The sequence below is a fragment of the Leopardus geoffroyi genome, chromosome X (assembly GCF_018350155.1).
Source record: "Leopardus geoffroyi isolate Oge1 chromosome X, O.geoffroyi_Oge1_pat1.0, whole genome shotgun sequence".
Taxonomy (NCBI): domain Eukaryota; kingdom Metazoa; phylum Chordata; class Mammalia; order Carnivora; family Felidae; genus Leopardus; species Leopardus geoffroyi.
The window spans coordinates 55,222,651-55,237,724 of record NC_059343.1 but is presented as its reverse complement, the minus strand read 5'-3'; the positions used below and the strand labels follow the sequence as shown (position 1 = coordinate 55,237,724).

Below are 15,074 nucleotides of genomic sequence, written 5' to 3'. Positions count from 1 at the left end.
ACATTATTAAAAGAAATAATAAGAACTATATGATTTTTTTCAATAGATGCAAAGAAAGCATTTCACAATGTACAACATATTCATTAAAAACCCTCAAGAAAAGTTGGGTTACAGGGAACATATCTCAACATAATAAAGGCCATACAAGAAACCCACAGCTAATATCATCCTCTATGGGGAAAAACTGAGAGCTTTTCCTCTGTGGTCAAGAATTAGGGATTCCACTCTCACCGTTATTTAACATAGTACTGGAAGTTCTACCCACAGCAAGCACACAGCAAAAAGAAATAAAAGGCAACAAAATCATCATCAAAGAAGAAGCCAAACTTCCACTCTTTGCAGATGACATGATTCTCTGTATAGAAAACTCAAAAGACTGCTACACAAATTCAATATAGATGCAGGATAAAAATTCAACATACAGAAATCTGTTGAATTTATATGCACCAATAATGAAGCAGCTGAGAGAGAAATCAAGGAATCAATCTCATTTACAATTTCACCAAAAACCATAAGATACATAGGAATAAACTTAACCAAAGAGGTAAACAGTCTGTACTCTGAAACTATAAAACACTGATGAAAGAAATTGAGGACACAAAGAAATGGAAAAACATTCCATGTCCATGGATTGGAGGAACAAGTATTGTGAAAATGTCTATATTACCCAAAGCAATCTACACATTTAATGCAATTCCTATCTAAATACCACCAGCATTTTTCAGAGAGCCAGAACAAACAATCTAAAATTTGCATGGAACCACAAAAGACCCTGAACGGCCAAAGCAACCTTGAAAAAGAAAAGAAAATCTGCTAGTATCACAATTCTGGAGCTTAAGTTATATTACAAATCTGTAGTGATTAAGGTAGTATGGTATTGGCACAAAAATAGACACATAGATCAATGGATCAGGGATCAGAATAGAAACCTCAGAAATGAACCCACAGCTATATGGTCAATGAAACAGGAAAGAATTTCCAATGTGAAAAAGACAGTCTCTTCAACAATCAGTGTTGGGGAAACTGGACAGCAACATGCAAAATAGTGAAACTAGACCACTTTCTTACACCATACACAAAAATAAATTCAAAATGGATCTAATACCTAAATGTGAGAGAGGAAACCATTAAAATCCTAGAGGAGAACACAGGCAGTAACCCCTTTGGCATCAGCCATAGCAACTTCTTACTAGATATGTCTCCCGAGGCAAGGGAAATAAAAAATAAACTATTGGGACTTCATCAAAATAAAAACCTACACGTGAAGGAAACAATAAACAAAACTAAAAGGCTGAAAAAGAGCCTACTGAATGGGAGAAGATATTTGCACATATCATATCTGATAAAAATTAGTATCCAAAATATATTTAAAAAAACTTATGAAACTCAACACCCAAAAAAATGAAATATACATTTAAAAAAGTGGGCAGAAGATAGGAATAGACACTTTTCCAAAGAAGGCATACATATGGGAGGGGAGGAGGGAAGATGGCGGCATAGGAGGATGCTGGGCTCACTGTGCGTCCTGCTGATCACTTAGATTCCACCTACACCTGCCTAAATAACCCAGAAAACCGCCAGAGGATTAGCAGAACGGAGTCGCCGGAGCCAAGCGCAGACGAGAGGCCCACAGAAGAGGGTAGGAAGGGCGGCAAGCCGGTGCGCGCTCCACGGACTGGCGGGAGGGAGCCGGGGCGGAGTGGCGGCTCGCCGGCCAAGCAGAGCCCCCGAGTCTGGCGGGCAAAAGCGGAGGGGCCTGACTGACTGTGTTCCGACAGCAAGCAAGACTTAGCGTCTGGGAGGTCATAAGTTAACAGCTCTGCTCGGAAAGCGGGAAGGCTGGAGGACAAAGGGAGGGAGAGCTGCTGAGCCCCCGGACGACAGAGCTCAGTTTGGTGGGGAACAAAGGCGCTGGCCAGCGCCATCTTCCCCGCCCATCCCCCAGCCAAAATCCCAAAGGGAACCAGTTCCTGCCAGGGAACTTCCTCCCTCCGCGCAAACACCCAACTCTGTGCTTCTGCGGAGGAGCCAAACCTCCGGCGGCGGATCTGACTCCCTCCCGCTGCCACAGGGCCCCTCCTGAAGTGGATCACCTAAGGAGAAGCGAGCTAGCCTGCCCCTCCTGCCCCTGTGCACCTTGCCTACCCACCCCAGCCAATACGCCGGATCTCCAGCATCACAAGCCTGGCAGTGTGCAAGTAGCCCAGACGGGCCACGCCACCCCACAGTGAATCCCGCCCCTAGGAGAGGGGAAGAGAAGGCACACACCAGTCTGACTGTGGCCCCAGCAGTGGGCCGGGGGCAGACATCAGGTCTGACTGCGACTCCGCCCACCAACTCCAGTTATACACCACAGCACAGGGGAAGTGCCCTGCAGGTCCTCACCACTTCAGGGACTATCCAAAATGACCAAGCGGAAGAATTCCCCTCAGAAGAATCTCCAGGAAATAACAACAGCTAATGAGCTGATCAAAAAGGATTTAAATAATATAACAGAAAGTGACTATTAGAATAATAGTCATAAAATTAATCGCTGGGCTTGAAAACAGTATAGAGGACAGCAGAGAATCTCTTGCTACAGAGATCAAGGGACTAAGGAACAGTCACGAGGAGCTGAAAAAACGCTTTAAATGAAATGCAAAACAAAATGGAAACCACCACGGCTCGGATTGAAGAGGCAGAGGAGAGAATAGGTGAACTAGAAGGTAAAGTTATGGAAAAAGAGGAAGCTGAGAAAAAGAGAGATAAAAAAATCCAGGAGTATGAGGGAAAAATTAGAGAACTAAGTGATACACTAAAAAGAAATAATATACGCATAATTGGTATCCCAGAGGAGGAAGAGAGAGGGAAAGGTGCTGAAGGGGTACTTGAAGAAATAAAAGCTTTGAACTTCCCGGATCTGGAGAAGGAAAAAGGCATTGAAATCCAAGAGGCACAGAGAACTCCCTTCAGACGTAACTTGAATCGATCTTCTGCACGACATATCATAGTGAAACTGGCGAAATACAAGGATAAAGAGAAAATTCTGAAAGCAGCAAGGGGTAAACGTGCCCTCACATATAAAGGGAGACCTATAAGACTCGTGACTGATCTCTCTTTTGAAACTTGGCAGGCCAGAAAAAATTGGCACGAGATTTTCAGTGTGCTAGACAGAAAAAATATGCAGCCGAGAATCCTTTATGGCAGCAAGTCTGTCATTTAGAATAGAAGGAGAGATAAAGGTCTTCCCAAACAAACAAAAACTGAAGGAATTTGTCACCACTAAACCAGCCCTACAAGAGATCCTAAGGGGGACCCTGTGAGACAAAGTACCAGAGACAACACTACAAGCATAAAACATATAGACATCACAATGACTCTAAACCCGTATCTTTCTATAATAACGCTGAATGTAAATGGATTATATGCGCCAACCAAAAGACATAGGGTATCAGAATGGATAAAAAAACAAGACCCATCTATTTGCTGTCTACAAGAGACTCATTTTAGACCTGAGGACACCTTTAGATTGAGAGTGAGGGGATGGAGAACTATTTATCATGCTACTGGAAGCCAAAAGAAAGCTGGAGTAGCCATACTTATATCAGACAAACTAGACTTTAAATTAAAGGCTGTAACAAGAGATGAAGAAGGACATTATATAATAGTTACAGGGTCTATTCATCAGGAAGAGCTAACAATTATAAATGTCTATGCGCCGAATACCGGAGCCCCCAAATATATAAAACAATTACTCATAAACATAAGCAACCTTATTGATAAGAATGTGGTAATTGCAGGGGACTTTAACACCCCACTTACAGAAATGGAGAGATCATCTAGACACACGGTCAATAAAGAAACAAGGGCCCTGAATGATACATTGGATCAGATGGACTTGACAGATCTATTTAGAACTCTGCATCCCAAAGCAACAGAATATACTTTCTTCTCAAGTGCACATGGAACATTCTCCAAGATAGATCATATACTGGGTCACAAAACAGCCCTTCATAAGTACACAAGAATTGAAATTATACCATGCATACTTTCAGACCACAATGCTATGAAGCTTGAAATCAACCACAGAAAAAAGTCTGGAAAACCTCCAAAAGCATGGAGGTTAAAGAACACCCTACTAACGAATGAGTGAGTCAACCAGGCAATTAGAGAAGAAATTAAAAAATATATGGAAAAAACGAAAATGAAAATACAACATTCCAAATGCTTTGGGACGCAGCGAAGGCAGTCCTGAGAGGAAAATACGTTGCAATCCAGGCCTATCTCAAGAAACAAGAAAAATCCCAAATACAAAATCTAACAGCACACCTAAAGGAAATAGAAGCAGAACAGCAAAGACACCCCAAACCCAGCAGAAGAAGAGAAATAATAAAGATCAGAGCAGAAATAAACAATATAGAGTCTAAAAAAACTGTAGAGCAGATCAACAAAACCAAGAGTTGGTTTTTTGAAAAAATAAACAAAATTGACAAACCTCTAGCCAGGCTTCTCAAAAAGAAAAGGGAGATGACCCAAATAGATAAAATCATGAATGAAAATGGAATTATTACAACCAATCCCTCAGAGATACAAACAATTGTCAGGGAATACTATGAAAAATTATATGCCAACAAATTGGACAACCTGGAAGAAATGGACAAATTCCTGAACACCCACACTCTTCCAAAACTCAATCAGGAGGAAATAGAAAGCTTGAACAGACCCATAACCAGCGAAGAAATTGAATCGGTTATGAAAAATCTCCCAACAGGGGCGCCTGGGTGGTGCAGTCGGTTAAGCATCCGACTTCAGCCCGGTCACGATCTCGCGGTCCGTGAGTTCGAGGCCCGCGTCGGGCTCTGAGCTGATAGCTCAGAGCCTGCAGCCTGTTTCCGATTCTGTGTCTCCCTCTCTCTCTGCCCCTCCCCCATTCATGCTCTGTCTCTCTCTGTCCCAAAAATAAATAAACGTTGAAAAAAAAAATCTCCCAACAAATAAGAGTCCAGGACCAGATGGCTTCCCAGGGGAGTTCTACCAGACATTTAAAGCAGAGATAATACCTATCCTTCTCAACTTATTCCAAGAAATAGAAAGGGAAGGAAAACTTCCAGACTCATTCTATGAAGCCAGTATTACTTTGATTCCTAAACCAGACAGAGACCCAGTAAAAAAAGAGAACTACCGGCCAATATCCCTGATGAATATGGATGCAAACATTCTCAATAAGATACTAGCAAATCGAATTCAACGGCATATAAAAAGAATGATTCACCATGATCAAGTGGGATTCATTCCTGGGAGGCAGGACTGGTTCAACATTCGCAAATCAATCAACGTGATACATCACATTAACAAAAAAAAAGAGAAGAACCATATGATCCTGTCAATCGATGCAGAAAAGGCCTTTGACAAAATCCAGCACCCTTTCTTAATAAAAACCCTTGAGAAAGTCCGGATAGAAGGAACATACTTAAAGATCATAAAAGCCATTTATGAAAAGCCCACAGCTAACATCATCCTCAACGGGGAAAAACTGAGAGCTTTTTCCCTGAGATCAGGAACACGACAGGAACACCGCTGTTGTTTAACAAAGTGCTGGAAGTTCTAGCATCAGCAATCAGACAACAAAAGGAAATCAAAGGCATCAAAATTGGCAAAGATGAAGTCAAGCTTTCGCTTTTTGCAGATGACATGATATTATACATGGAAAATCCGATAGACTCCACCAAAAGTCTGCTAGAAGTGATACATGAATTCAGCAAAGTTGCAGGATACAAAATCAATGTACAGAAATCAGTTGCATTCTTATACACTAACAATGAAGCAACAGAAAGACAAATAAAGAAACTGATCCCATTCACAATTGCACCAAGAAGCATAAAATACCTAGGAATCAATCTAACCAAAGATGTAAAGGATCTGTATGCTGAAAACTATAGAAAGCTTATGAAGGTAATTGAAGAAGATTTAAAGAAATGGAAAGACATTCCCTGCTCATGGATTGGAAAAATAAATATTGTCAAAATGTCAATACTACCCAAAGCTATCTACACATTCAATGCAACCCCAATCAAAATTGCACCAGCATTCTTCTCGAAACTAGAACAAGCAATCCTAAAATTCATATGGAACCACAAAAGGCCCCGAATAGCCAAAGGAGTTTTGAAGAAGAAGACCAAAGCAGGAGGCATCACAATCCCAGACTTTAGCCTCTACTACAAATCTGTAATCATCAAGACAGCATGGTATTGGCACAAAAACAGACACATAGACCAATGGAATAGAATAGAAACCCCAGAACTAGACCCACAAACGTATGGCCAACTCATCTTTGACAAAGCAGGAAACAACATCCAATGGAAAAAAGACAGCCTCTTTAACAAACGGTGCTGGGAGAACTGGACAGCAACATGCAGAAGGTTGAAACTAGACCACTTTCTCACACCATTTAGAAAAATAAACTCAAAATGGATAAAGGACCTGAATGTGAGACAGGAAACCATCAAAACCTTAGAGGAGAAAGCAGGAAAAGACCTCGCTGACCTCAGCCGTAGCAATCTCTTACTCGACACATCCCCAAAGGCAAGGGAATTAAAAGCAAAAGTGAATTACTGGGACCTTATGAAGATCAAAATCTTCTGCACAGCAAAGGAAACAACCAACAAAACTAAAAGGCAACCAACGGAATGGGAAAAGATATTTGCAAATGACATATCGGACAAAGGGCTAGTATCCAAAATCTGTAAAGAGCTCACCAAACTCCACACCCGAAAAACAAATAACCCAGTGAAGAAATGGGCAGAAAACATGAATAGACACTTCTCTAAAGAAGACATCCGGATGGCCAACAGGCACATGAAAAGATGTTCAGCGTCGCTCCTTATCAGGGAAATACAAATGAAAACCACACTCAGGTATCACCTCACGCCAGTCCGAGTGGCCAAAATGAACAAATCAGGAGACTATAGATGCTGGAGAGGATGTGGAGAAACGGGAACCCTCTTGCACTGTTGGTGGGAATGCAAATTGGTGCAGCCGCTCTGGAAAGCAGTGTGGAGGTTCCTCAGAAAATTAAAAATAGACCTACCCTATGACCCAGCAATAGCACTGCTAGGAATTGACCCAAGGGATACAGGAGTACTGATGCATAGGGGCACTTGTACCCCAATGTTCATAGCAGCACTCTCAACAATAGCCAAATTATGGAAAGAGCCTAAATGTCCATCAACTGATGAATGGATAAAGAAATTGTGGTTTATATACACAATGGAATACTACGTGGCAATGAGAAAAAATGAAATATGGCCTTTTGTAGCAACGTGGATGGAACTGGAGAGTGTGATGCTAAGTGAAATAAGCCATACAGAGAAAGACAGATACCATATGGTTTCACTCTTATGTGGATCCTGAGAAACTTAACAGGAACCCATGGGGGAGGGGGAGAAAAAAAGAAAAAAAAAAGAAAAAAAAGAAAAAAAAAAAGAGGTTAGAGTGGGAGAGAGCCAAAGCATAAGAGACCGTTAAAAACTGAGAACAAACTGAGGGTTGATGGGGGGTGGGAGGGAGGAGAGGGTGGGTGATGGGTATTGAGGAGGGCACCTTTTGGGATGAGCACTGGGTGTTGTATGGAAACCAATTTGACAATAAATTTCATATAATAAAAAATAAAAAAAAAAGAAGAACATACATATGGTCAACATATGCATAAAAATTTGCTCAATATCACTCAACATCAAATGGAAATCAAAACTACAGTGAGATATCACCTCACACATGTCTGAATCAACAACACCAGAAACAACAGGTGTTGATGAAGATGTGGACAAAGGGGAACCCTCATGCAATTTTGGTGGGAATGCAATCTGGTACAGCCACTCTGGAAAACAGTATGTAGGTTCATCAAATGGTAAGAATAGAACTACCCTATGATCCAGCAAATGTACTACTAGGTATTTGTCCAAAGGATACAAAAATACTGATTCGAAGCGGCACATGCACTGCAATGTTTATGGCCGCATTATCAACAATAGCCAAATTATGGAAAGAGCCCGAATGTCCTTCAACTGATGAATAAATAGATAATGAAGAGATGCTATATATAGAATGGCATATTACTCAGCTATATAAAGGAATTAAATCTTGGCATTTGCAACAACATAGATGGAGCTGGAGAGTATTACGATAAGAGAAATAAGTCAGAGAAACACAACTACCATATGATTTCACTAATATGTGGAATTTAAGAAAACAAGCAAAGGGGGGAGATTGGAGATAGAGAGACAAATGAAGAAACAGACTTAATTATAGAGAACAAACTGGTGGTTACCAGAAGAGAAGGGGGTAGGGGATGTTGTAAATACATTGTGGGGATTAAGGAAACACTTGTGATGAGCACCAGGTGTTTTATGGAAATGTTTAATTACTGTATTGTACACCTGAAATTATTATTATACTGTGTGTTAGCTAACTGGAATTTAAATAAAAAATAAAAAAAGAAATGTCCAGTAGGTAACTGCAACTTAGACTAGTAGTTGAGGTTGAATCCACAGAGATTTAGGGGTAGAACTGTTGAATACAGCCACTGTGCAACTTCACAGGACATTTACATATACTCCGATGTGAATAGTGGCCCCTTGGTGGGTTCTCAGTATTTGGTGGTGATTTAAACCATGAATGGGAGTAAGATCACTCAGGAAGTAGGTATAAATAGACTTAGGAAAGGACAGAAAAACAATGCTATAGAAATAGCCCTATTGTCATTCTATCTATTGTCTGGGATGTTCTGGCAAAACTATATAGGCCTTCATTCTTTAGGATTGTCTCTTCCCTCCAGCTCTTCCCAGACAAGGCTAACTTAATATGGATCTAAGCATATTAAGGGGCTGGGGAAAGTTGGTTTGGTCTTTAAGGCAAAGGGTGATTAATGTTTTGAATGGCATTTGCCATTCTACCTTGTCCTTATCCCTATGAGAGATAATCACAGAATACAGGTTTTGGTCTTGGGCCAGTTTCTCTGGGCTCCCCTAGCCTCCCATTGCCTAAACACTAAAAGGATTATTCTGACACCTGAGAGATGTCTTTGTATTTAGGTTACTGGGCTTTCTAAAACTGCTGAGAGGCATCTCAACTTATAAGCATAGATCTAGATGCTTTGAAACATTTGGATGGATTACTTCCCATTTTTCAAATGGACTCTTTGACACTGGCCTGGAAGGGTCACCCATCCCCTTGCTTTGCCTTTCCAGTTCTGATTTCTAGAGACTTAGTGAAATATTTTTCCTCCTTTACCCACAGTTCTCAAGGAAGACTTCCTGGAGATGAGAGTTGAGGCCTCAGGTATGTATTCTTCACCCCTGATTACAAAACCTTAATTAATATAAGCCTTCTTTATGGAATTTGAACTTTTGAGGACTTTAGTCTTGAGGGTCCAGCGGGTAGGAGCTCCCTCCCTGTCTCAGTTCATGACCCTTATATTTACTGCCTTCTAATTCTGAGGTTCCCTGTGTTTTTAAGTCTCCTTCCTCTTTCCTTCCTTTCTCCTCCAACCAAACTACAGCATGGTTTTACAAGTTGCCTTTGAATAAAGTTCATTAGAAATCCTAGACTGTGACATTTGGGGCAAGTACATTTCATTCTCTTAGCCTCAATTTCCCAATCTGTACAATGAAAAGTTTGGAACTGTCTAACTCTGACATTCTTTCGGTCTATAAGAAAATCAGTAAGCTCTCTTTTGGTATTATAGCAAGTACCATGAGTCCACTTCAGTATCATGTAGAGACTTGGCAGCTTTAGAACAAATCACTATTTAAGTCCTACCCCCAAAACCTTTATCCTTAGTCCTGTATATTTGTTTAATGCAAAATACTTCCACTTCCATTATGCAAAATACTTTCACTTCCATCATTTTATTTGATCCATATCAAATGCCAGAATAAGGAGAATAATATGTATTTTAACTCAGCCAATAAAGGAACTGAGGTTCAGGGGCGCCTGGGTGGCTCAGTCAGTTAAGCATATGACTGTTAATTTCAGCCCAGGTCATGATCTCATGATTTATGAGTTTGAGCCCCACATCAGTCTCCTTACTGACAGTGCAGAACCTACTTGAGAGTCTCTCTCTTAGCCCTTCCCCTGCTCTCTCTTTCTCTCTCAAAATAAATAAATAAACTTTAAAAAAGGAACTGAGGTTCAGAGGGGATAAGTAACTTGGTAAGGTCACAAGAGTCACAGAGATAATGGAATTTTTTTTTCTCTACCAAGGAGTTCTAATTGGCTATCAGGTTGCTGGCATGACATTAACCAATATAAACATAAATGAGATCTGGGTATCTGAAGAAGAACTTTCCATTTGTCTCCTAGCCTTCTTTTTCTTCCTATCACTGCCAGTCCTATGTGGTCCATGGGTTGATAAGCTTTTCCTTAGCAGCCCTCATGGAGGTGAAGTCCCAGAAAATCAGTTCAGTTATTGTAGTACCATAAATGCAATGGCTACTCTAGGTGGGTAACCTCAGAGGTATCAGGCTTCATCTCCTGTGGACTTTTAGGGAATAAGGGTTGAGGTCAAATGGACACAGTTTCCAGTCCTGATTATAGCACCATCTTAGGCCTGTCTCAAAGGATCTGAGTTGTAAGGGCCTTTTCCTAGCCAGCCTCTGTTGCTCAGAAGATTAGCTACCAATTATATGTTTAGCTACCCAACAAGAGAGGTGTCACTCCTCAGTGGCTGGTAAGTACTTGACCAGTTCTAGCTAATTACCTACTCTCTTCTTTCCTTTTTAGGTTTTGAAATCCTTGGTCTCAGAGGATCCTCCACAGGTTCTGGAAGGGTCTTCTTCAAACCCTTGTGTGTTGAGTCATTTTGTGCTGAGGAGAGCAGCTTCTTCCTGGCCTTGCACCTTCAGGCTCTAGGATGCTATAAAATAAGGGGCACATGTCTTAGACACAGGTTTATTTCTCCTATGTATTCTGTCTTCATTCCCTCTGAAGATCTATGTTGAGCTACTATATGACTGTGAATGGCTGAACACCCTCAAGCCAGACTGCAGAAACCAAGCTATCTACTGACCTGAGTTGAAGAAAGAAGCTTAGTTTTCAGCTCTTCTCTGAATTTCCTGCCTCCTCAGAAGACCATGGAACTCTGAAAGATTTTGGACTAAAGACTGATCTCAAAGGTCTTACCCTAAAGTAGAAGCTACTTGAGTTGGGGGCCATTGCCCATTGTAGAAGAGTAGGAATGTTTGCTGAACATTGGAGAATATTAACATGTCTCTTACTAAGGATAAGGAGGCTGGTACTAGGTTGGAGTTCTGGCACTGCAGTATATTACCAAGAACCTGTCTGCTCCTATTGGGCAAGACAGCATGAGTGATGCCAAACACAACCTCTTCATGTGGACTCAAAAAGCGGCCTTCCTGTTTTTACATATAGCCACATAGGACAAATCTACAAAGAATATTTTGCATGTTGAAGCCTAGGTTTGTTTGAGTTATTTTTCCTGTTTTTTTTTTTCCTGACAGCTTCATTTCCAAACAATTAAGAAAGATACAAAAGCTGAAAAACAGTTCTTTTAAAAATGCAAGCTGTATTTGTCCTGCACGAGTTCCATTCCTGGGTCAAATACTGGGAAAAATTGTTAAGATGGATTGAGTCCAGGCAGCTGGCACTATTGCTTCATGTTTGCCTTATGCAGATAAGCAAGCTCTTTTATCTCCTCCAAGAAACAACTCCTATCCCAGTGTCCATGGATTCAGAAACTCCACGAAGCTTCTGAAATGGTATGCAGAACTCCATGACAATGTGCCTTTTCTGGGGAGATGGTCCATAGCATTCTACTGAATTTCAGATGGACCGGTGACCCAATAAAGGTTAAGAACCACAGCACTTGAGATAAAAGATTCTATTTACAACCCATACAGTATATGATTGGAAGAGCCTTCCAAAATTATTTACTCTAACTGCCTAATTTACCTTTGGAGAAACTGAAACAATGCAAGTTATTAGCCAGGCCTAAACAAGATCCTAGGTCCCTAGGTTCCCGTGCAAGTTTCTTTCCATTTTACAACACTTGTCTAATAAGAGACTTTATTATTGGTGGCTTTAGTGGTCATCATTTTGAGTGTTTGGTTTTTACCCTCTTTACTGAATCCTACATACTTTTCATCAAGTGGAAAACTTTAAGACATAAGCTCCTGGTGTTCCATTTGCCATCTCAGTCATTGGAAAAGTACTAAAACACAACTGGTTTATTGAGTAGTCAAAAATCTGAGTAGACATCTCTGAGTCTTGTTTGTTGATGGGAGGCTGCTGGAGAAAGTGTCATTGCTTGTGTTCCCATGCAGGTGTCTAGACCATAGCCTGTCTTTAGAGTCTGTATATTTATAATGTGACCAAGTGTGACAGAAAGGATTTTCCTACTTGGACCCTTCTAGCAAGACCCTGACTATGGAACTGAGAGAGAAGCATAGACATGGGTGGGAAGAGGGGAAGGAGAGAAGGAAGGAGAGGGAGATGGATGAAGGGGAAGAGAGAGAGAAACACACGTTCTCAAACCGACTCTGAGATGCCTTTGAAACAGTGTTACTGAAAGGTGATAGTCACTTTCAAGACTGAACTCAACATGGTTTATTGGTGAATTAGTAACATGTAGGCTAAACACACTGAGAGCCCTTGTGGAAGTTATTGAGTGGAAACTTGATGCCATTCCCAATAGACATGCCCAAGTAGCCACATAAAACTCTCTCAGCTCTACCCAGTCTCAAAGACCAAGTTAATAAGAACCAGTAGCAAGAAAGCCAAGTAGCCATCATTCTACCTGCTACTCACCCCCAAAGGAATTTTCTGTGAGACTACTGGCCTCACCCAGGAAGTTCTTGTTGAGCCCTGGTCTCAGAGCTGTGGCGTCTTTGCTCTGCCCCCATTAGATGAATGATTAAAGCAAGCGGGTGTGTAGATTTTGGCCACATATTGAAAGATTATTGAGAACCAGAGAAAGCCACTGCAGTCCCAGTTGAATAGGTGTCCTAGAAATGTGACCATGAGATTGCTGTGTGTTTTCTGGGACATATATAGATCAAGACCCTGAGCTAGAAAGTTGGGACCACCAGTATGGCTGGATGTCAGGAAGCAGTAACTGGATAGCTCTGCCCCTGCCCTAGTCTATACCCAAAGAATGCCCCCAAATGAACCTCAGAGCCTCCTCTTTTGCACTCTGATTTAAAGAGCAAAAACTTTTGTGGTAAGGCACACCATCATGGAATGAGACTGTCTTGGCTCAGGCTTAATGGATGAATAGTCATTCAGAAGAGGCTATTGGAATGGGATGATAATTGAAGAGTGACAACTATAGGAAATTACCTACATACCTTGGCCAGAGGTTAGATAAACTGTCAGTGGAAGAACTGTAAATCTTGAACTGACAGTAATAACATTTATTAAGCACCTACTAAGTTCTAAGTGCTTTATATACATAATCTCCTTTGTCCTTACAACAATCATGCAGAGATGCTATTCTCCTCATTTTACAGATAAAAGATTTATGGCCCAGGAGGCTAAAGTAACTGGCTCAAATTCACACAGAAAGTAAATGACAGGTCCGTGGCTTGAAATCCAGGCCTCTCTGACTCCATGCTGGTTTCCCTTTGTCACACAGAAGCTACATTACTGGAATTGGCATGACTCTATGACTTTTTCTCCCTAATAAAATATTAGAAGGCCAAAATTTGAGGGGAATTTGGGGATGCAGGTCTAGTTTACAGGGGAACAAAAACTGGGCCGAAAGAGATTTCTGAGTTGGGCTTTCTCCTCACCTTCCATTTATGCATTCTGTAATGTTTTTAAAAGGATCATTCAATTTTACCTTGTGAAATGAATGGTTTACTTTTCAGTTGGTAGTTGTTGAGTCCTTGGCTTAGCTGTTTTTCAAAGGAAAAAGGATCCTTGTATGTGTCTATGTACTTTACCAAGGCTGTAGCATGTGTATTTTCATTCCAAGAGATTGGAGATATCCACACAAACAGTTTAAGAATCAAAAAAAGGTATTTGTGGCTCTCTGGTACTTATTACCTTGGGGTAAAATCGTTACAACGTTTTCTGTGGTGATCGCAAAATTAAGAGATAGTGTAAAATAAGAAATGTTATTGAAGTTTTTGCTTAAAAAATGTGGGGAGGTTGTCCAGCTACAGGGTGTGGATGTAAAATTCAGCATCTGATTTCAGTAATGAAACAGTGTCATATAAAGTATAAAATAACTGGTTTTGTGGGAAAGGATTCTTCCCTTTTCTAGAACTTCCTTGATTATGTAATAACTAGAATAGAGTAGAAGAAGATGTATCTCTGTGGCCAGAAAACACATTGCTTTCAAAAGAACGTAGATCAATGATATTAGTCTTAACGTAGCTGCAAGCAAATGGCCTTGACACATTACAATCCCCAAAAGCTTCAGAAGCATTTAAAAATTTCAGATGGAAGCAAGATACCTTGAAAAGATGTTTCTGATGAAGAAGAAACCTTCATTTTCATGAAGCACTTGATGCCAAGGACATTAATAGATGCTAGAAAGACTGCCTATGTGAAATACATATGTGACAGGCAAAAGAAGGAGGTCCTTGGGCCCATTCATGTGACTTTCAATAAAATATGCAGACTCTCTAGTATTGATGTCCTCTATCTGCATTTTTTTCATGGAAACAATCTTTGAGCATATTAGACATGATGCTGTAGCTGCCATGCACTGCTCGTGTTGTCTTTTGCAATTCTAAGGACATACAGGCACAGAATCTTTTATTACCAAGATTCTCAAGCTATAGTCTACTTTGCACCAAGCCCTTGTCATTTCCTCAGGCCTTACAACATCACTGCAGGATGGGTAATAACCCCATTTTATGGATAAGGAAACTTGAGGTTCAAGGAAATGAGAAATGACTTTGTCCAAGATCACACAGCTAAGGATTGATAAAAATACAGGACTGGAAACTACAGAGGTCTTACAGTTTCTACTACATCACACTACCCCTTAGGAGTAAAGAAATCCTGATGGTAAATGGAGAACATGCTTTAGAAATGAGACTGATGGAAACAACATCTATTTCTACTACAAA

The 15,074-nt window shown here is 40.7% G+C and overlaps 1 protein-coding gene across 5 annotated transcripts in view; it reads left to right on the top strand.

Annotated features, from left to right (window-relative positions):
* Window positions 1-14,627, top strand: part of OPHN1 (oligophrenin 1) — a 618,968-nt gene extending 604,341 nt beyond the window's left edge. For all 5 annotated transcript variants that reach the window (XM_045472066.1, XM_045472065.1, XM_045472064.1 and 2 more), the window contains 2 exons: window positions 9,274-9,315; window positions 10,759-14,627. In XM_045472066.1, the coding sequence (XP_045328022.1) occupies window positions 9,274-9,307 (34 nt within the window). In that variant the 3' untranslated portion in view covers window positions 9,308-9,315; window positions 10,759-14,627. The remainder of the gene's footprint in view (window positions 1-9,273; window positions 9,316-10,758) is intronic.
* Window positions 14,628-15,074: the final 447 nt, after the last annotated feature.